Below are 23,703 nucleotides of genomic sequence, written 5' to 3'. Positions count from 1 at the left end.
AAATCAAATCTTCCCCAATTTGAGTCTGTTTTGCCTGTGACAGTAATTGGTAAGTGATCTCCCTGTCCTTATCTTGACCCACGAGCTTTTCCATACTATTTTCTCCTCCTGTCCTGCTGAGGAGGGGAAATGAGAAAGTGGCTTGATAAGCACCTGGCAGACAGCCAAGTTTAACTCACCACAAAATAATTTCCTATTAGTAAGATGAAAGGATCTGTTCAGGATCGTTCTGTGCTGTGCTTAGATTGACATTTGAAATTATTATGATTTGAGTAAATTTCTAGTATTTTTCTTAGAAACAGCTAATTCATACAAAAGCATTTAGCTATGTTTTAAGATCACGCATTGCTGGTGAAAAATGAACTGAATAACAAAAAGATAATAGAAATCTTCTACGTGAGTAATTCATTTAGCCAGCTAGTAAAAGATCAACACATTTCACTTAACATTCTGTTTTCCAAAGATTTAAACAAATGTGTTACTTTATCTACATGACTAACCTAATTAACTACAGTGTGACTACTTACATATGTTGCATGAAGGCATATGTTTATGTGGAGGCGAGGCTAAAAGAATGTAAATGGAATCATTTATGGCCTTGTACTTTTCATTCATTTACTGTCCTGGTTTCAGCTGGGATAGAGTTAATTTTCTTCCTAGTAGCTGGTATAGTGCTGTGTTTTGGATTTAGGATGAGAATAATGCTGATAACACACTGATGTTTTGGTTCTTGCTGAGTAGAGTTTACACTGGTCAAGGACTTTTCAGCTTCCCATGCTCTGCCAGGTGCACAAGAAGGTGGGAGGGAGCATAGCCAGGACAGCTGACCCAGACTGGCCAAAGGGCTATTCCATACCATATGACGTCATGTTCAATATATAAGCTAGGGGGGAGTTGGTTGGGAGCGGGGGACCGCTGCTTTGGGACGGGCTGGTCATCAGTCGGCAGGTGGTGAGCAATTCCATCATGCATCACTTGCTTTCTATATCGTTATTATAATTATTATTGGTTTTATTATTATTACTACTACTACTATTTTACTTTATTTCAGTTATTAAACTGTTCTTATCTCAACCCATGAGTTTTCTCACTTTTACTCTTCTGATTCTCTCCCCCATCCCACCGGGGGGGGGGGGGGGAGGGTGAACGGCTGCGTGGTGCTTAGTTGCTGGTTAAACCATGACATTTACTCATTCATTTGTGGTCATTCCTAGCTGGATCTCTCTGACTTACAGAAGTTGGGACTAGCCATTTCTTCTGTGGAAGGCCACTAGACAGAACAAAGTTGCTACAGGATAGTCTGTTGATTCACTGGATACTCTCTCCCTTCTGAGTAACAACTGAATCATAGGAGAAACTGAGGAGGGAAAAGACTGCTTGTCATACAAAACTCTGGCTATTTTTAGTGCTGTCCTTATATCCTGGTCAAAATTCCCTCTCTGTAAGACTTTCTAAGGTAAGTTATGCCCTTAAATTGCATTAGAATAATAGAATCATTTAGGTTGGAAAAGACCTTTAAGATCATCAAGTCCAACCGTAAATTAGTAGGGCTGCAGGTAAAATTAGAATGCTTACGGTGCTGCAGCTCTGTATTCATATGTCAATTACTACAGAAAGGCAATTGCTGATCCATACTAAGGCTTATTTTTACTAAGATGAAGTGAGCTCTTAAGATTTGCAGACATATGTATAAATCCCTATATCAAGAGAATATTTTCTGAGAGAGGACAGATGTCCTCATTAGAATGACCCAGAGATGATAAGAGAATGGTTGTGGAATTTTTCCTCAGCCTCTTTCCTTCATGCTCCATTCAGCCCTGATATACTGTTGAACAGAGTTTATGATATTTCTCATGCTATTTCTCACTGAAGGAATGTTATTTAGAAAACTTGCTTAGAAATATAAACATATAAGAGTTTTGAAAGTTTGGGAATTTCAGATAATTCCAATCATTTTGTACATTTCTTAATGCTGTAAGGGGTTGGGAGAATAATCAAAGTGAAGTACAAGCTAATATAGGAATCATTGATCAGCCAAGATAGTTTATGACTGAAAATTTGTAATGTGACAGTTGTTGGGTTTTTTTAACATAAGGATGTGCTAACTAAGATCTAATGAAGTGTAATTTCAGCTTTTTAATTAACTGTAGTATAAAAATCACTAAATAATAAAATTCAGTCTTCCTGGCTTATTTAGGATTTCTCTGGTTCTGTTCATATATGTCTTTTGGGGATGAATAATGCACATCATTTGGGAATTCTAAGCCTCCCCTAAATATTCTTCATTGTCTCATTATCTTTGGGAACTAACTACAGTGCATTCCTCAATACATATGAGTCCATGCAATGATGACCTGCTATTAGTTTGTATGTTTTACATGTCATACTTTTTGACATCTTTTTCTCTTGTGAGAGAACTTGCTCTCAAGACAGCTATTTGTTAGCCATTGACTGGCTATCTTAAACACAAACTGAAGACTCTTCTTTTCCTGAGCTCCTCTTATTTATGTTTGTGGTTTGTACAACCTAACTTTGTTAAACATGGGATATTGTGTAGCGTTCGTTACATATCAAGGTTATACCGGCGGATCTCCAGCCGACCCGGGCTGGGGAAGGAACAGTCAGCACACACAGTGTGGGTGTTCAGCTTCCTCATTTATTGCGCAGTAGTTTACCTTTATACTCTCAGCAGTAGGCGTGTTATATTATAAGGGGTGGAGACAAGGGAGGGTCGACCCTTAACTCTTTCCGTACAGCGCGTGATCTTCCGGTTGCCAGCCCTTATCTTTACTACAATATTGTACCCTATAAAATTTTTAACTGATCCTGTAGATACTGCTTGGGGCAAATAGTCTCAGTACTGGGTGGGGGTAGAGGAAGGAAAGCTATGGTCATTTAGGTAAACTTAGTATCTGAAGCTTTTTACAAAGTAATAAGAAGTACATAACAATGTTACCTATTTTTTTCCAAGTTAAAGAAAAAATTCTCCTCCAGTTTTCCCTGTATTGTTTCTACTGTTCTCTTCAATGACCAAATTTTTCCCATTTGCTGAGTAGGACTGAAGTGAACTAGCTTGTGGTTAATTTACTTCCTTGTTTGTTCATTGGGATAATTAATGATATAGTTTGCAATCCCAAGAACAGTACCAACTAATTTTTTGGGCATTAACGACATGTTTACTTAAATGCCAACTGAAGAGGTAGGGACAAATCCTGATGCCATTGCTCAGATTTTATTCTGCCCTTTAATTTACTCAGCATCTTCATGAGGGCTTTTCATTAATAGAGATGACATGAAAACTGAAAGCAGATTGTCTGCTTGCAAGGTAATACTGAGGAAGAGGGACTAGCAAGGAAAAATGTCCACGAGGATTCTCTTCTGTTGCTGTTTTACTAGGTCCTCCTTTCAGCTCTGCTGCCCATATCAAGGCCTGCATATTTTGACCTTCAGCGTTTCATACTGAGCTCCCCAAACTGTTAAACTCTTCTTCCCTTACCTTGGGATATGGTTCCAACATAAATTAATCCTCATGTTTATCTCACACCTTTCCTGTGTTCGGCCATTGTGCATAACTGCTTTCCCTTAGTGGAAGAGCTTTTGATCACTTGTTGCAAATATCTTTTTCCCCTCCATATGACTCAGAACAAGATGGAAATACAGATGGAAAACAGCAAAAGCAAGCATGCATAACATCAGGAGCCATGTTCAAGTTGTTGACAGTGACCTTCCTGTTTTTTGCTGGCTTGCTTCACAAGGGGGGGGGGGGTTGTTTTCTGAAATTGTGGATCCCACAGAGATTTTTACAAAAGTGAATGTCTGCTTTTGTATTTAGGTTTCCTTTTAAAAGAAAAATCCTACTGTGGAGGTTATTAACTAAGCTAAGCTTTATTTACCTAAGAGATAAGGAATTTTATTGCTTGCAAGGTTATTTATGACATTAGGGAAGACAAACAGAAGGATGAAAGGAAAGATCATATTTTTTAATTACCCAAGGGTATACATTAATGACTAAGGAGTTTAATAAGTGCCAAGCTGATTATTTTCTCCATTTCCTTCTCCGGGAGTGGAATTAGAGGATCATTAGTGTATGAAGATATGGCCAGCATTTGCTAGACTCCATATTTTTGTTCATCTGCTGAGAAAATTAAAGGCAACTGACAGTACCAATCAAATACTTTGGGGCAAGTAGCATAGCCTTAGTGATGAATTCATGAGAGGGGATAACTTAGGATTTTCTTCTCCCAGTTGTGTCCCCTGAATCAATGCAAGAACATATTCTTGCTGAGCTGGGGACAGGGCAGAGACTTGTTAAGGACAAAGACCAGAGTGTACTCTCTGACACTGAGTAGGATATGAGTTTCTTGGGCGGCACTGATGTAAATACATTTGGGGGGGAGGTTTAAGATATCAAATGTAATTCAAATGAAGACTGACAGAATTTCATATATTAATTAAAACGCATTTGATATTACAACTGAAGCTTCCAGATGTCTCACTTTTCAATGCATGAACACCCTGTGACAGAGCACCTCTTACTAATTATTCTGTTCTCTTGCACAGGGCCAGTTCTAAGGGTAGTTGAAACAGTAGGTTAGGGAAGGCAAAAAGATAAATTTGAAATATTTACTACTTTCCAGAAATGTTTTTCTGATAAAATCAACAAGGGTGAGGAATATAATTCCTTTTGTATTTTATTGGGAAATAAAGAAGTTAACAGCAAAATGTAATCCAAGAAAATAAGATAAGGATGGTTCAGCTCCTTTTCTTTTCTCTTTCCCTTCTCCACCTCTTTCTTTCCAACTCCTCCACATAGTTTTCCTTGAATACTTCTCGTAAGCAGCACATTCTCATTGCCGCTTGTTCTGCTTCCTATTAGTATTTATTAGTTATGTGTAACATAATCAGTATTGCCAACTCCAGCCATTCAAAAGAAATAAGAAAAATAGGATTTTCTTAAAAAGAATAAGATTGAAGTTGATGTGTATGCATGTAACTGGAGTGGAAAACATCAATTTTTGATGTCAGAGTTCACTTTGGTTGTCGAGGAAGGTTTGAAAACAATGCACTAGCTATTTACTTTTATTTTTTAATTGTTGTCAACTGACTTGAGGTACTAGGTTTATCAAACTTATAGCTATCACAAGATATAACTGAAATCAAAGATCAAAACTCAGAATGGTGTTCTATACTCTGATAACAACATAATAATTGAAATCAGCACTTGTATATTTTGCTTTTCAGGTTTTTTTTTTTTAAGTATGAACAATATATTGTGTATCTGCCTCACTTCATCACACCTAGGACAAAAAACTTTGCCTTCCAGCTTTGAAGTTGTTTCTTCTGCTATGTTTAAACAATTCTCTGCAGCAGAGTCCAGCCTGCAGCTTGCACAGTTTTCTCCTTCAATAAGCAACCTGTCTGTATCTGGAACACTGATGTATTTGCCTGGCAAGGTGCTAAAAGATATAGAAACTACATGGATCTCTGGTCCATGCAGTGGAATGAGTTTGTGATGTGTCACTTACTTCCCACCTATAATATGAGGATAATTCAACTGTTTATCTTTGAAGCCTATGAGGATGAATTAATGAATTCACTACCATGTAGTTGGTATAGGTTTAATAATAGCCAAGTGAGTATGGTGCACTGTTGCAATCAGTTACTTCATCCTGCTGCTGCTTCTTAAAAAAATACAGCCTACAGAAGTTTTTGCTTAAGAAAATGACAAAATCAAGTTTTTTTTAGCTGGAATTGCTTCCCCCTCCAACTTCCCTTTCCTGCTAGCATTACTGAGAAGTTACGAGAAATTCAGTCTTGTGTGCTATCAAGACAATTGCTATAAACAGCTGTTCTCAATTATCCCGGCAGTGGAGGGATATGTCAGGACTGAGATGACTCAGAAATAACAAAAAAAAGAGGATGGAGAGAGAAAGGGGGAGAAACCATGCATTGGTTCACATAAACATGACCAAGCTTCTGTTAAGTAAGCAAGCCTTCTGTTTAAGCGTGTCTTGTCAAATCATTACATAGCACATTTAATGGAGTATTTTTCATTTTTTTTCCTGGCTTGTCCACTTTGATTTCCTGTTTACAGTGTTCTAAGTAGTGTAATCTGCAGGAACAAAACTTGTTAGAATACCGTGTAAACATAAAGGCCAGACCCTGACTTCACAAGTAGCTTTGTGTCAGAATGAATTTTGCAGGATTTAGCTTTAGAGCTGACCCAACATTTTTTCAGTACTCAGTGATCATTAACTACAGTTGTAAAGTCCCAGATTGTCAACAAGAATCCATTCTGCAAAATTTACTGTTGTTACACACTATAAATTATGTGTGATTTAAGAGAGACTTCTGTTGTCATGTGAATATATAATAATAAAGAAATAATAGAGGGAACAACACTAAAAACAAGGAATATTATAACTTTTATAAACTTTTTTTCAATTATCTTTAACAATAAGCAAGGTAATTTCATTCAGGCTGCATTTGTATGTTCTAGTATGCACGCATCAGCTATCTTCCTGCTTCTCCATTCAAATCCACTTTCCAAACCTGACTGCTCCATAAATCCATAATAAGCATGTGTCATTTACTAGGTCTTTCACTTTTAATGCACTTTTTTCAATGTATTCATTCAATAACTGTGACCTTTAAAAGCTTTTCAAACATATGACTTGAATGACATGAAGAAAATAGAAGTGGGAAAATTGGTGCATTGCATGTGCAAATGTGCTTTGGGATTTATGGCACAAAACTTATCAAATACATGTCCTGCCTTTGCAAAACAGATAATAGAATAAAGGGACATCTGAATCTATTTACCTTACCTCCAAAATCATCTTTCATTTCTTGAATACATGCCAAAGTCTGCATATTCTACAAAAATTTGCAGAATTTGAAATTGTTAATATCTATTATGATAAACTCTGCAATAATAGAGTAGTCTGTCAATTAAGTTTTCAGTATCTGTCCAAATGACATGCACGTATATGAAAATAGGAAAATAGGATCTTTCATATGCAGTCATACAACCTGAGCTCTACATCATATATTCTGCCAGATTAACTTCAATAAACATTTTTTTTTTAAATGTAGCCCAATATAAAACAGTGTAAAACATTTTTTGTAAGGAAATAAGTTTTAGTTTTAAGCCTCCAGAGGATTGTTTATTTTATGGGGGAAGAAGGAAAAGCATTTTAAATACGGAAAGTAAATTGCTGGTATCTTTTTTTGTTTCTTTGTTTGTTTGTTTGAAAAGCATCCTATTTTTTAATTAAACCTTAACATGAAATCTTTCTCATATTTTTTTCCTGTCAAATTATTTTATGTAGTCTTCTAGTCTAGAATTACTGAAATGCGTTGCTGATTATAGCAATTGCCTAGTCTTCCTTTACTTAAAAAGAAGCACATGGAATTGAAGGAAATAATTTGGGTAGCTCTCCTTGGCACAGAATCCCTTGTCTTTACAGAAAGTGCTGCATGTGTGTTTTACGATTCACTCACATGAAACTTCATTCAAGTCCAAATCTATTTGAGGCCTCACTTTTAACATTTTATGGTCATACTGTAAGATGTGGGAGATATTGAAACTATGTGGAATATATTGCCATTTAAAGTTTCTAAGCCTGCTCAGCTTGGAAAATCTAAAGACTCCACTGAGATTATAATGGAAAAAGTATATGAAGGCAGGAAAGTAGTCTTCAAAATACTTAATATTATTTTAAAGACTTTAAAATGAGATCACTGAGATGGTTTTCAAATACTAAGTCTCCTGGATACTAAGGCTTTTATGGCATAAGAATTACTCTGGTTTCACAAAAAAAAGTCTAGGCTTAGATGTTGTACTTTGAAAGTAAAAATGATCAAGGTTAAACCTTTGGTAGACAGTTGACCTAGTATATAGCTACAGCAGTTGAATTAGATAGTGCCATCTAAACTTTTTATATCTGTCTGTAATGGTTGCTTAAAAATCTGGTCTTCAAAGACACAGGTCAAGTGAGACCAAATTTGAGTTTTTGTTTTCTCTGATTTGAGAATATTTATTAACTCCATCATACACTGAATATTCTCAGTAATAAATAAAAAGTTTTTCTTAAACAGAAAAGCAGGTTTCCAATAAATAATATTAATGTTGAATAGTTCTTAAAGCTTTGACCCTGAGAATGAATGAAAGGAAAGGATAGGCACCAAAATGGTTATACTAAATGGAAGACCACAACTGTAGTTTATATTAGTTAACCTTTCCTGGTTGTCACGGTCACAACCTATGAGGGCTACCTGACCCACGGGTGTGTAAAGATTGCAACCATGGGTTCATAGGATTCCATAATACACAAGGACACAGAGACTTTGTTTCCATTAATATTTTTTTTACAAATTACTACTAGTAAAGTAAGTGTATATTACAAGTTGCTACAAAATTACCACCAGTAAAGCAAGTATATACTTATGATCATTTACCTATATGTGCGCCTATATATATTATTTGAGGTGTTACCAGCACGACACTCACCAAACTGCTCCCAGGAGTGAGGCTAACTGACAACGGAAAAGTCTCTCTTCATAGATGATCTGCATCACAGAGTCTGGAATCAGCCAGACATCCCCAGTGAGGGTCTGGTCTGTTCAGGAGATCTTGTGCAGAGAAGCTCTCGCACAGAGAAGCTCTTGCAGAGATATTGGGAAGGTGCTAGGAGAAACTATTCCATCTGCTCCTCTGGCCCCACCATCGGGAAATTAATGGAGGAACTCCCAACCTCTAGCCCAGGGAGTTCCAAAGTTCCGATGACCCATCCCAAGTGAACGAAATTTTTGGAATTAATATTAGTAAAAGCCCTCTTATACCGTTGGTGGTGAATGATAAATATTCTGCCCCTTTTCTCACGGACACAGAAGGCTCAAAATCGATGATTAAAGCTAGGGACACCCCGGCTTAATCCAGAAAACTCAAGAAAGGGTTTATATAACAGGGATTGCCAGAAAAAGACAATGGCTCCCAGTAGCTAGGATAAAGTTAACCCTGGCGAATGGAAGAATGTTAAGACCCATAGTGGCGATAGGGCCCTTAAATATATTAGGCATGGATATATTAAAATTCCAAACCATTAGTACTCCATTAGGCACTTGCATGCCAAACCCTCAGATACAAAACTCTGCAATCTCTATAGATAAAATATCAACTGAGGGGGTCTACTGCCTTTTTATTACAAGCTGCACCTAAACTACCCAAAGTGCCTTGACTCATGTATGACAATATCATATTAGTCCTGAAGCCTCACTAGGCATAGCTACACTTATTCAGGATTTGGAACAACAGGGTATTATTCAGAAAACTCATTCCCCATATAACTTCCCCATGTGGCCTGTCTGTAAACCTAACCACACCTGGTGTTTGATGGTAGAATATCACACACTGAATCAAAATACTGGACCCTTACACGCTGCCATCCCATCTATCACGGATCTTCTTTTCACTAAAGAGCAAGTGGCCCATCCTTGGATGGTGGCCCTGGATATAAAAGATATGTTTTTCATGGTTCCATTGCAACGTGAGGATCAAGAGAGATTTGCTTTCACTTAGGGTACACTTTTACCCAGTTACCCCAAGGATTTAAACATAGCTCTACATTGTCACATCAGGCTTTAGCTTGGGAATTAGAACAAGTCCCACAGGAACCAAGGGTGACAATATATCAGTATATAGATGATATTTTAATTGGAGGAGATTCCTCCAATAAGGTCCAGAGAATGCGTGATCGCATCCTAGCCCATCTGGAAGGTAGGGGGATTACTATCCCTGAGGCTAAACAACAGGGATCTAGCCAAATGGTTTGATTTTTAGGCATAACTTGGCAAAGTGGCAGGTGGTGTTTTCCCTCTGATACCTTGCAGAAAATATCCAAGTTGAGCTCACCCTCCAATAAGAAGGAGCTCCAAGAAGTCCTAGGAACTTTAGGATTATGGCGAGCCCATATTCTAGGGTTTAGTATAATTGCTTGACCTTTATACGATCTGTTGAAGAAGCACGCTACCTGGGAATGGACAGTTACTCATGAAGAAGCGCTTTGTTTGTGTTTTAGAATATCTAACACAACATTTTAGAATATCAGGCTATGGGCCCAATAATACCAGGGACCCCCTTCAGCCTACATATAGGACTTGCAGAAAAAGGATATCAATGGCAATTGCGGCAATGAGCTCCCCATAAAGCCCAATTAACTCCCATACAGTTTGGGTCAAAGGGCTGGCAAGATTCACAGTTACAGTATTTGCCTTGGGAAAAATCACTACTGGCTACTTACAAAACCCTATTAGATACTAAACCCATCACATTAGATGCACCCTTAGAAATACGAACTCCGTTCCCTATCCTCAAAAGAATCAGCGTCTGCTCCCGTTCTACATTCCAGTACAATTCAGAAGATGGTAATGTACATAGCACATCACAACTGGGTCGAGGGGAGAACAGGGCTTACAGGGAAACTGACAGAGTACAACATCTAATGGCAAGGGGGTGCTGAACCACCCCTTGATATGCTGCCCTCATCCATTCAAAATGCACCACCCCCATCCGATTTACAAAAGGATACTTAAACTTGGTCTAGTGTCTGGTTTACAGATGGATCAACCCAAAGGATTAAAGGAGAGTGAAAGGGAAGGGCTGCCCTCCAGCAGTCCTTGGATGAGACATCCAAAACACAAGAGAGAGATGGATCAGCTCAATTGGCTGAGCTCCAGGCAGTAGTGCTAGCTGTCAAACAGTGTGCCAACACAATGTATACTGATTCCTATGGGGTATGGGCTGGAGACACTCAATGGGTCCCATACTGGAAAGCTGAAGGATGGAAAATTACAGGGAAGTCTGGGGAAAAGAAGTATGGGAAAAGCTATATTCAATAGCTCGAGCAAAGCAGGATGATGGGAATTCTCTTCAAATAGGGCATGTATCAGCACATACGAAGGGCACAGATTTAGGATCCAGATATGCCAGCCTGATGTAACCCCATTTACTATAACCCTTTGAGCCCGACCTGTCAGCCAATTGCTCACCCATTGCATTATGTATTTATCCAGCTGTATGCTGGACATTTTGTCCAGGAGGATACTGTAAGAGACGGTATTAAAAGCTTTACTGAAATCCAAAAAGATTACATCGACTGGCTTCCCTTGGTCAACTAGGTGGGTAACCTTGTCATATATATAATTACTGAAAGTCTATCAAGCCTTCGGAGCACTTATGGTGGAATTATCCCCAGTGCTGCCCGGTGCTGTAATAAAGAATGCCTGCTTTCTAAAACTCCAAAATTAAGTTTTAGAGAGTGAATTATTTTGCTGCTTTCCGGTAACAGATTTTGGCGACCCAGGTGGGAACCTGCTCTTGAAAATCGACGGATCCAAGGGATTCTCGGGGAGAACCTCCGATCCCCGGACCGAAGAGTTCTGAGCAAGGACCATCAATAAGGTAAAGGCATTCTTTCAGTATTATTTTCTGTTGCCTGCCGGTCAGTCCTGGCGAAAGCTGAGCAGGGTTGGGCTGTATCCCTGGGGCAAAGGGAAAGAACCCTTTGATCAAAATTGAAGGATGAGTCTCCTTCCTGAAACCGAGGCTCGGGAGTTTGTCTGATCTGCAAATTTGAATGCTGAATACCGTGGGGACTGTAATTGGGTGCTTTTGTGTGTTTGTTGCCCTAAGTGTTCGTAATTGTGTGTTGCTGTTGTTGTAAAAGCTTGGTTTAAATTGTTTTGTGCCTTGTTTTTAAAATGGGAACTGAAACTTCTAAAGGGGAAGACGATCTTAAAGAAATCTCCTCTCGGGTGCATTTTACACAATTGGAAGCAAATAGCAGGACCCCCGGGAGGAGTCGCAAAGAAAGCTGATCTAATCAAATATTGTAATCAGTGGTGGCCATTGTATAAGCTGGAGGATGGAGAAAAGTGGCCGGTTAATGGAACTTTGAATTATGATACTTTGTTGCAATTGATGTTATTTTTAAGACGGGAAGGAAAGCAGGATGAAGTATTGTATGTGGATATGTTTTTCACTTTACGTTCACACCCTGAATGGCAGAAGTGCGGGATAAATTTGGCTCCCTCAGATCCTTTGGTGCTAGCACTGGAAAAAGATAGTAAGAGCAATGGAAAAGGGAAAGGCTTGAAAAGATGTTGTTCTGCTTGTAGTATTGGACAGAGGTGTTTAAAATCAGTTCAGGATGAGCCAGAGGATGACCCAGAAACGTTGGTTGCTCCCGGGTTGAGACAGAGATTGCAGAACGATAGACCTGAGCCCCTTGAAGCGGGCAACTCTGCGAACAGAAAGACAGAAGCGACTCCGGTAGCTGAGAGAACTCGTAGTCGGCAGGGAGCAGTGCTGCAAGCTCCCTTGAGACAGGCTGTTGGAAATGAAGGACCGGTGATTGTGAGGGTGCCGTTTTCAATTGCTGATTTAAATAATTGGAAGCAGGTGGCGGGCAATTATAGAGATATTCCTGATAAGGTGGCTAAAGCCTTTGATACAATGATCAGAACTACTGATCGGAAGGATATTGATGCTATTATGTTGGTATTGTTTGACAGCACAGAAAGAGAAATGATCTTTAGAATGGCAAGAACTCAAATAGAGGGACAAATTGCTACAGGACAATTGCAGGGTCGTGGGAGCAACATTTACCTCCTACAGATCCGGATTGGGATCCTAATGACAGAACGGAAAGGGAATTAATAAAACGATACCAGAAACTGATTTTGTTTGGAGTTAGGAATGCTATTCCCAAAGCGATAAATTGGTCAAAGTTGTATCAGATTAAGCAGAATAAGGAGGAGTCGCCGACTGAATTTTTAGATAGACTAAAAGAAACTGCACAAAAATACACCGCTGTGGACCTGGAATCGGAAGAAGGGAAAAATCAGTTAGTGTCCCTCTTTATAGGACAGTCAATAGACGCTATTCGGAGGAAATTGCAGGAGTTGCAGGGCACAGATGCCAGAGACTTAGGAAAATTGTTGGAAGTTGCATGGATAGCTTTCAGAAACAGGGATCAGGTGAAAGAAAAATATGATGCTCGGTTGATAGCAGCTTTAGAAGGATTGCAAGTAAGTAGAGGAGGATTTCGAGGAGGTAGAAATGGAGTCTGAGGAAGAGGACGGGTTAGAGGACTTCCTAATCCTACAGTGGGGAGAAATCAATGTGCTTATTGTAGACAGGAGGGACACTGGGAAGCGAACTGCCCTTCCTGACAGGGAATGGAAGGAACCGGTTCTGTTTTGAGAACAATAAATGCAGTTAACAATGAGGAATGAAGGGGATCGGAGGTATCTTCCCCAGCAGAACCTCTGGTTAAAATACAGCTGGGGGAAGATCAAACTGAAATAGAATTCCTGGTAGACACTGGAGCAGCTTATTCGGTTTTGAATGAAAAAGGCTTTGAATTTAGTAATAAGAGAATCAAAGTTGTTGGTGCGACTGGTAATGCTGAAACTAGGCCATTTTTCAAGCCTTTAACATTTAAAATTGGAAAACAATGGGTAACACGTCAATTCCTGTATTTACCGGGAGCTCCGAAACCTTTACTAGGGCGAGATTTGCTAGAAAAATTGGAAGCGGAAATACGATTTAAAGATGGGGAAGTCGATGTGTTAATTCCTGAATCTAAACTTGTACAAGTGACTGTGTTCCTATTGCAGGAAGATAAAACTTTAGGAACCAGCATCCCAGCAGAAGTGGAAAATACAGTGATACCCCTCGTATGGGCCGGAGAAGTCCCTGGTAAAGCTAAGAACGCTGAACCGGTAAAAATTGAACTCAAAGCAGGAGTAAAGCCGGTAAGGCAAAAACAATACCCTTTGAAACTAGAAGCTAGAATCGGGTTAAAGCCCATTATTGAGAAATTTATAAAATATGGTCTGCTGAGGGAATGTGAATCAGAATACAACACCCCTATCTTGCCAGTAAAAAAGGCAGATGGGAAAAGTTACCCATTGGTCCAAGATTTAACAACTATTAACCAAATTGCTCAGGATATTCATCCAGTAGTTGCAAACCCACTTTACTGACAATGATAAATGAAAACCAAGAATGGTTCACAGTTATAGATTTGAAAGATGCCTTTTTCTGCATACCTCTCGATCAAGAAAGTCAAAATATATTTGCCTTTGAGTGGGAAAATCCAGAAACTGGCCGTAAATCACAGTACACTTGGACAATGTTGCCACAGGGATTCAAAAATAGTCCTACAATATTTGGAAATCAATTAGCCAAAGAATTGGAAACCTGGAAAAGAGGATACAAGACAGGGACTGTGTTGCAGTATGTTGATGATATTCTAATTGCAGCTGTAACATTGTAAGAATGCTTACAATTAACAATTGATCTTTTGAATTTTCTGGGAATGAATGGTTACTGAGTTTCAAAAGAAAAGGCTCAAGTCGTTCGAGAATCTGTCAAGTATCTGGGATTTGAACTTTTGAAAGGACAAAGAAGACTGGACACAGAAAGAAAGGAAGCTATCTGTCAACTTCCGGAGCCCCAGAATGCACATGAGCTGTGGACCTTCCTGGGAATGGTGGGGTGGTGCAGGCTGTGGATTGCAGACTATGGACTGATTGTGAAACCTTTATATGAGCTACTGAAAACTTCACCGCCTGGATATTTGGAATGGGACGACAGCACCAGGAATGCTTTCAAACGAATAAAAAGAACTCTGATGAAAGCACCATCTTTAGGACTTCCTGATCCAACTAAAACTTTTGAATTGTTCATTCACAAGCGACAAGCTATAGCTCTGGGAGTGCTCTCTCAGATGCTAGGAGGCAACAGACGCGCTGTGGCCTATTTCTCCAAGCAATTGGACCATACCAGCAAAGGATGGCCAGGTTGTCTGAGAGCTGTAGCCGCTACTGTGCTGTTAATTCAAGAAGCCCGGAAACTGACACTGGGACAGAAAATGACTGGTTTTGTACTACACATGGTACTCACTGTCCTGGACCAAAAAGGTGGGCACTGGTTGTCTCTGAGCCGGATGTTGAAGTACCAGATAGCACTTCTTGAACAAGATGATGCTGTTTTAAAATCAACTGCAGTAGTAAACCCAGCAGTTTTCCTGTCATCTCGACAACTGGAAGAAGAAGAACCCACGCATGATTGTTTACAGACCATCAAGGAAGTGTATTCCAGCCAACCTGACCTGAAAGACACCCCTCTGGAAAACCCAGACTGGGAGCTATATTCGGACGGGAGCAGCTTTGTGAAAGAAGGGATCCGGATGTCGGGATATGCCGTGACCACAGTGGATACTGTTGTAGAAGCAGAAGCTCTCCAATCAAAAACGTCAGCCCGGAAAGCAGAACGGATTGCACTAACCAGAGCTTTAGAATTAAGTGAAGGAAAGCGAGTGAATGCATGGACCGATTCCAAATATGCATTTGGAGTATTACACGCACACGGAGCGATTTGGAAAGAAAGGGGACTATTGTCATCTCAAGGGACCAGAATTAAACATGCGGAGCAGATTCTAAAGTTACTCAAAAGTGTACAGAAACCAAAAGAAGTGGCTGTTATGCACTGCAAAGCTCACCAAACCAGCCGCACCCCACAAGAAAGAGGCAATCAATTGGCCGATTTGACTGCTCATAAGGCTGCAGAAAAGGGTAAAGGAATATTGGCAATAATACCTGAAAAGAAAATAGAATTAGGAGAATCTCCTAACTATGACAGTCAGGACAGAAACTTAATTGAAACATTAAGAGCTGAGATAGATACAGAAAAATGGATGGGCTGTTACTCCTGCGGGGCAGGTAATTCTAACCCCAATTTTGATGCATGAAATAGTAAAGAAAGAACATAATAGTGTTCATTGGGGAACCGAGAATTTACTGAAACATCTACAAAAGTCATTGGTGAGTCGTAATATGGTAGAAATTATAAGGTCCGTAGTTGAAAGGTGTGAAACATGTCTTAGAAATAATCCAAAGACACAGAATAAAATTCAGTTTGGATCCCCCAAAACAGGAACTACTCCGGGAGAGCACTGGCAGATAGATTTCACTGATCTGCCAAGAAAAGGAGGGTTAAAATACCTGTTAGTATTGGTGGATACTTTTACAGGATGGCCTGAAGCCTTCCCATGTCGCACCAACAAGGCCAGGGAAGTTGTCAAAATCTTACTTAAAGAAATAATACCACGACTTGGTGTTCCTTTAGGGATTTCCTCTGATAGGGGGCCACATTTCGTTGCAGACATTGTCCAACAAGTAAGTAGAGTATTACAAATAACATGGGAGCTGCATGCCCCCTATCGCCCACAATCTAGTGGACGGGTAGAGCGCATGAATCAGACCTTAAAACTGCAATTGAGTAAAATTTGCCAAGAAACCTCAATGACTTGGATACAAGCACTTCCACTTGCTCTGTTGAGAATTAGAATTCAGCCTAAGGGAAAACATCGGTTAAGCCCTTATGAGCTGTTGTATGGGAGACCGTACCAAATTCCTAAATTACCAGAAGAATTAAACATCAGAGGTGAAACAGATTTACAAAAGTATCTAATATCCCTAGGGACAGTGATTGATACAAGAAATGAAAAAGACTGTGATTGTAAACAAATCTCTGAATCTTGATTCCCCAGTACATCCGTTCCAGCCCGGAGACTGGATATACCTGAAGTCGTGGACCGGAGAACCCCTGCAAGAAAGGTGGAAAGGACCATTTCAGGTTTTACTGACAACATACACAGCCATAAAACTAGATAAGAAAGGGCCCTGGATTCATTACTCGAGTCAAAAAGGCTCCTAAACCATGGACTTCCGAGGAGACAGCTCCTCTCAAGCTCGTTTTCAAACGACAACTTTAGTTTCTGTGTTATTGATAAGTTCAGAAGTGTTTGGGAAGAAACTAGGAAGTCCATGGCACGAGAATGCTCATGTGCAATCAGTAGCGGAAGTAGCTTCAGCTATTAATGCAAGCAAATGTTGGATTTGTGCTAGATTCCCAAAGCATAGTACTCAGCCCGATGTAACACTAATTGGCCTACCAATTCCTTTCAATACCACTTGGAATAATCCTTGGGACAGTCCAAAAGTTTATTTTAAAGCTCAGAATAATAATCCACAAGTTTGTAAAATCCAAACTCCCCAATTGACAGACAAGGTTAAGTGCATTACTGACCGGAATTCAGAACAAAAAGGAAACTACTCCGTAGGGAATTATTCGCAATGTGATTGGTACACGCAATTACAATTGAGGAAAAACCAACAGAAATATCGAGGAAAATTTTGGGAAGTGCCCAAAGGAACGGGATGGTATTGGCTGTGCGGAGACCAAGCCCTTAAAGTACTACCTCCCTGGTGGATAAGTTCTTGTACGTTAGGGATAGTGTCCCCAGACATTAAAGTAATAACACATCTCCATGGAATGGGGGGAATTAAATCCCCAATTGGAAAACAAAAAAGAGCAATGGATAATCCATTGATTACTCGGTCTACTACCTTTCACTCATTTGTAAGATGGTTAATCCCAGCGTTAGGAGTCAGCGAATTGGAAAAAGCAATAGTAAACATATCAGGAGTCATTGAGAAAATCGGGAATGCCACATCCGATGCTATAAAAGCTTTACAAGAAGAAATTACCAAGCTTTCAAAAGTTGCATTACAACACAGGATGGCTTTAGACATGATGTTGGCTTCCCATGGAGGAGTAAATTCAAGCTGCTGTACATACATTGATGAAAGTGGAAGGATGTCAGAAGATTTAAAAATCATACATGACCAAACAACAATCTTGCATGAAGTAACTAAAGATAATACGTCTTTTGGGTTTGAAGAGATTTGGAATACTCTCACTTCTTGGTTACCTAATTGGTTATGGCTGAAGAGATTATTTTTATTAATGATTTTTATTATTGTAGTTTGTATTCTTGCCTGCATAATGATCCAATGTTGTAACTGCTGTACAAGATACAAGAAGTTTGTATAGTGAGAACTGTAGCATATAAGCTACAAGCCCTCAAAAGAAAAGGAGGGATTGATACCAGCGAATATAGATAGAAGCTCCCGAATACTCCCCTTTACCAAACAAAAGGAAATCTTTGTGAATAGTTAAGACACTTGTAAGATAAGAAGCTCCTGAATACTCCCCCTTTAGACAGCTAGGCCTTGGGAGAGCAGATATGCGGAACCATGAGGATAAGAAAGTTGCAAGATGACCATTAGACCAGAACAAACCGACCTTGAAGGACATAGCGTACGTGATCCCAGAACTGAGTTTGCGCGGAAGTAAAGGTCAGTCAGCGAACACAGTGAAGAAGACTACGAGCCTTCATCTGAGGACCCCCAAAGACCACCTGAAGACCACCACGGAAGATGATTGCGCATGCAGATCGGACATTTACATATGTTAATAAGTTCCAGGAAATCTCATGTTTATGTAGACAAATTCTCGGAAATCCTACGAATATGCATATTTTCATAGTATATAATTACTGAATGTCTATCAAGCCTTCGGAGCACTTATGGTGGAATTATCCACAGTGCTGCCCGGTGCTGTAATAAAGAATGCCTGCTTTCTAAAACTCCAAAACTAAGTTTTAGAGAGTGAATTATTTTGCTGCTTTCCAGTAACATGTGGGTTGCCAAACTGTTAAGGGAGCAGCAGCCGCCCGAGCATTCACACACCATCCAGGGAGTCGCACACACACCACCCAAGACTTTAACTGCCAGGACCGGAGTCCCTTCGCAGCGGGCAGCTCCACTGAGCTGACGGGCGCCCCTTTTGGACTCCTTGCTCACACACACACTCACCCTCATAGAATCATAAAATCATAGAATCATTAAGGTCGTAAAAGACCCTTAAGATCATCGAGTCTAACCGTTAACCTGTCACTGCCAAGTCCACCACTAAACTAGGTCCTCGAGCACCATGTCTATCCGTCTTTTAAATACCTCCAGGGATGGGGACTCAACCACTTCCCTGGGCAGCCTGTTCCAATGCCTGACTACCCTTTCAGTGAAGAAGTTTTTTCTAATATCTAACCTAAACCTCCCCTGGTGCAGCTTGAGGCCGTTTCCTCTCGTCCTATCACTCGTTACTAGGGAGAAGAGGCTGACCCCCACTTCACTACAACCTCCTTTCAGGTAGTTGTAGAGAGCAATAAGGTCTCCCCTCAGCCTCCTCTTCTCCAGACTAATCAACCCCAGTTATCTCAGCCGCTCCTCATAAGACTTGTGCTCTAGACCCTTCACCAGCTTCGTTGCCCTTCTCTGGACACGCTCCAGCACCTCGATGTCCTTCTTGTAGTGAGGGGACCAAAACTGAACACAGTACTCGAGGTGCGGCCTCACCAGTGCCGAGTACAGGGGCACTATCACCTCCCTGGTCCTGCTGGCCACACTGTTCCTGATACAGCCCAGGATGCCATTGGCCTTCTTGGCCACCTGAGCGCACTCCTGGCTCATGTTCAGGCAGCTGTCAACCAACACCCCCAGGTCCTTTTCCACCAGACAGCTCTCCAGCCTCTCCTCCCCCAGCCTGTAGTGTTGCATGGGGTTGTTGTGACCGAAGTGCAGGACCCGGCACTTAGCCTTGTTGAATCTCATACAGTTGGCCCCGGCCCAACGATCCAGCCTGTCCAGGTCCCTCTGCAGGGCCTTCCTACCCTCCAGCAGATCGACACTTCCACCCAACTTGGTGACTTGGTGTCATCTGCAAACTTCCTGAGGGTGCACTCAATCCCCTCATCCAGATCATCAGTGAAGATATTGAACAGGACCGGCCCCAGTACTGAGCCCTGGGGAACACCACTCATGACTGGCCGCCAACTGGATTTAACTCCATTCACCACCACTCTCTGGGCTCGGCCGTCCAGCCAGTTTTTAACCCAGTGCAGAGTGCACCCATCCAAGCCGTGAGCAGCCAGCTTCTCCAGGAGAATGCTGTGGGAGACAGTGTCAAAGGCCTTACTAAAGTCCAAGTAGACAACATCCACAGCCTTCCCCTCATCCACTAAGCGGGTCACCTTGTCATAGAAGGAGACCAGGTTAGTGAAGCAGGATCTCCCTTTCATAAACCCATGCTGGCTGAGCCTGATCCCCCGGTGGTCCCACACGTGCCGCGTAATGGCACTCAAGATGATCTGCTCCATGACCTTCCCCGGCACTGAGGTCAGGATGACAGGCCTGTAGTTCCCCGGATCCTCCTTCCGACCCTTCTTGTAGAGGGGCATCACATTTGCTAACTTCCAGTCATCTGGGACCTCCCCGGTTGACCAGGACTGCTGAGAAATGATGGAGAGTGGCTTGGCCAGCTCCTCTGCCAGCTCCCTCGGTATCCTCGGGTGGATCCTGTCTAGCCCCGTGGACTCTTCCTCTCCCTTCAGGCTCAACCCTAGGTTTCCCCGAAGCAGAGTCTCTGACATGACGTACGCCAGGAGAATTTATTGAGTGGTACAGCAGTGAAGAGCAGCTTGAGCTGGGTGTCTCCAGAGAGGGACCCCGAACAAAGAAATCCCTGGGCAATTATACCCTTACAGTCTAAGTTCCCCTCCCTTCATGCGAACGTTCGGTCCAATAGTAATATTTGGGTCTGGGGTCGTCTTGGTCCTTATTAGATCCTTTCCCAGTCTCCAGGCAGGTCATTCTTTTTCCTGTCTTGATTAGGTGCAGCTTCTGCTGATGGTTTTGGCTACCTTATCTTCCTGATTTGCACCAGTTTCAGGGCCTTCCTTCATGTAGCTAGGTAGGAGTTCAGCATACAGTCAGCGTATCTGGGTGAAAGTTCACAGCTTGCAGTCTAAGGCTTCAGCAGGCCTTTGGATCCTTATTTGAGCTAAAAATGACTTCTACAACAATAAAACTATTCCAATTGTTTAGCATGTTCTCTGTGATAAGAGTTTAGTGATATTTTTCCAAATCATTTCCTGTTTGAGGTGGAACAAGGACTTTTATTAGAAAAATTAAGTCTTGATACACAGGGATGGAGAATCCACACAGCCTTCAGTCACCTTTCATTGGCTAGCTATACTTACTGTTGGACACATACCTGCTAACTGGCTAACTTAATCTTTGATATTTTCATATACCTTTGATAGCTGATTTTGAAACATATTTGTCTCTTTGCTCTGAAGTATTTCCATTTGAATTGCTCCCCAAGGAGTTGTGGGGTTTTTTTGAGCAAATCATACGTTAACCTTCCATGTAATAGATTAAGCAGAACGAGTTCTTTGGACTACTTAATTTTAAAGTCTGTGTTTTCAGGTTTCCTGTAGAGCCAGAGAGATCTTACTGTGCCATGCTTTGGTCTCTGGAATGGCATATTATTTCAGTGTGGTATCATCCATGGTGGATCCGAGGTGAATGCCTGTGCTCCGTTGTGGGAATGTGGCACTGATATACCTGCTGGCTCTGCTTAGAGCTGGCTTGGGCCACACTGACAAGCTGCTCCTGATCTGAGCAGGTTCAGGAAGCAGGGTAGTTGTGTTTGCTCAGTGTTGTGCCTGGCCTAATGAACCCTGAATGACTTGACTGTCAATGCTTGTAGCCAGCCTGCAATTTCTCCATTGGAAACAAAGTTCACCTCAGTCCAGGCAAGCTGCCCTTGGAAAACCTAGAGGTGACAGTGAAGAAATAATAGTCATCTTATTTGGTTCCGGTAGATATATTCAGGGACTAAATTAGCCCACTACATAGCATGACTACAGTGTCATGCTATAAAGCTGTGTTCAGCAGGCTGCCCACCATGTACCCTAAGTCATTATTCTTCCAGTCGGCAGGCATTCTTTGCTCAAATATGGAAAAATTGTCATTTGACCTCATTTGCATCCAGTTTATCAAGCTAGTTTGATTCTTCTGTTAGTTTCTTTATAATTCACTGTCCTAATCCTTATGCTGTCTACAGATTTCAGTAGCTAATTTATCATGCTTACATTTAATGAGTGCCACGTTTACTTATTTTATTGTAGTATAACAGTCAAATTGTAGTATAACAGTCAAATTATCTAGTGGTATGATGTCAGATGCAGATGTGTTATACCAACGTTACCTTTTAACAAACGAGTCAATGATCTTACTGAGATCAAATCAATTTGTGTTTATTTTTAGTTTATACTAGTCAAGGACTTTTTTCAGCTTCCCATGCTCTGCCAGGTGCACAAGAAGCTGGGAGGGGGCACAGCCAGGACAGCTGACCCAGACTGGCCAAAGGGCTATTCCATACCATGTGACATCATGCTCAGTACATAAAGCTGGGGGAAGAAGAAGGAAGGGGGGGACGTTTGGAGTGGTGGCATTTGTCTCCCCAAGTAACCATTACGCGTGATGGAGCCCTGCTTTCCTGGGGATGGCTGAACACCTGCCTGCCGATGGGAAGTAGTGAATTAATTCCTTGCTTTGCTTTGTCTGCATGTGTGGCTTTTGCTTTACCTATTTAACTGTTCTATTTTATTTTTCTTCAGTTATTAAACTGTTCTTATCTCAACCCACGAGTTTTCTCCTTTTACCCTTCCGATTCTCTCCCCCATCCCACCAAGGGGGGAGTGAGAGAGCGGTTGTGTGGTGCTTAGTTGCTGGCAAGCATCTAACCCTTTAGTAGAAAGACCAATTTTCAACAGTTTCTATGTGCGATGTGTCCAACTTTGGGTATTTTTTAATTAGAATGAGCTATTGTTAACATTTCTACTACACGTGAAACTGCCCAAAATGCTACTATAGATGCTTTAAAGAATCTGCAATCTGAAATTAATTCGCTCTGAGAACTAGCTATCCAAAATCGCTGGGCCTTAAGACTATCTTTTAGGCTCACAAGGAGATGTTTGTGTGTTAATAAATACTACCTGTTGTTTTTACACTAACAAATCTAAACAAATCTAATATGATGTAAATATCATTCAACAACATCCGTACCTTTCACCAAATAGCTCAAGAACAATCTCTGATCGGGGATCTGCTAGCTGACTGGTCATGGCTATGGTCTTCACTACCAGACCTCAGAACACGGGCACAGGCAGTTTAATTATATTAGCTCTCATTTTAGCTGTCAGAATTGTGCTTTTTTGGATTATATCTTGTATCAAATCACTGTGTGCATCACTACTATCTAGACTGGTACTGTATGTTCATGTCTTAATTGACAAACCCTCTCAGAAGTTAAAAAAACATTAGGCTTGATGCGGATATAAGTCTCCTCTGCCTCACACATTAGGAGGCAAGAGAGACACACCAGATGTGGTGTAGTCTCACTAGTAATGACTCATAAGTGGCCATAGGTCAACTGGTGGAGTGACAGAGCTGCCACTAGGGTGACCCCGTTGTCCTGGTTTCAGCTGGGATAGAGTTAATTTTCTTCCTAGTAGCTGGTATAGTGCTGTGTTTTGGATTTAGTATGAGAATAATGTTGATGATAATACATTGATGTTTTGGTTGGGAGAGAGCATAGCCAGGACAGCTGACCCAGACTGGCCAAAGGGCTATTCTATACCATATGACGTCATGCTCAGTATATAAGCTGGGGGAGTTGGCCGGGGGGGCAGTGATCGCTGCTTGGGGACGGGCTGGGCATCAGTCAGCAGGTGGTGAGCAATTGCATTGTGCATCACTTGTTTTGTATATTCTACTACTATTATTATTATTATTATTATTATTATTATTATTATTATTATTAATATTATTATTTCCTCTACCTCTGCTGTCCTATTAAAACTGTCTTTACCTCAACCCATGGCT

General features: G+C 41.0%; 1 protein-coding gene across 7 annotated transcripts in view; it reads left to right on the top strand.

The window, feature by feature from the left end:
- Window positions 1-912: 912 nt before the first annotated feature.
- Window positions 913-23,703, top strand: part of LOC148055478 (endogenous retroviral envelope protein HEMO-like) — a 28,439-nt gene continuing 5,648 nt past the window's right edge. The window contains exons 1-5 of one of the 7 annotated variants that reach the window (XM_087760407.1): window positions 919-948; window positions 1,215-1,456; window positions 11,349-11,461; window positions 13,681-13,818; window positions 16,620-18,541. In XM_087760407.1, the coding sequence (XP_087616533.1) occupies window positions 16,790-17,965 (1,176 nt within the window). In that variant the 5' untranslated portion in view covers window positions 919-948; window positions 1,215-1,456; window positions 11,349-11,461; window positions 13,681-13,818; window positions 16,620-16,789 and the 3' untranslated portion in view covers window positions 17,966-18,541. Of the gene's footprint in view, window positions 952-1,214; window positions 1,457-11,348; window positions 11,462-13,680; window positions 13,819-13,893; window positions 15,643-16,619; window positions 18,542-23,703 lie in introns of those variants that run through there. The other 6 variants (XM_087760404.1, XM_087760405.1, XM_087760406.1 and 3 more) reach the window with 6 other exon arrangements.

This window comes from Nipponia nippon, unplaced genomic scaffold (genome assembly GCF_047370975.1).
Source record: "Nipponia nippon isolate SJK-2023a ecotype South Korea unplaced genomic scaffold, ASM4737097v1 scaffold_22, whole genome shotgun sequence".
Classification (NCBI taxonomy): Eukaryota; Metazoa; Chordata; class Aves; order Pelecaniformes; family Threskiornithidae; genus Nipponia; species Nipponia nippon.
This window is presented reverse-complemented; position numbering and strand designations above follow the sequence as displayed.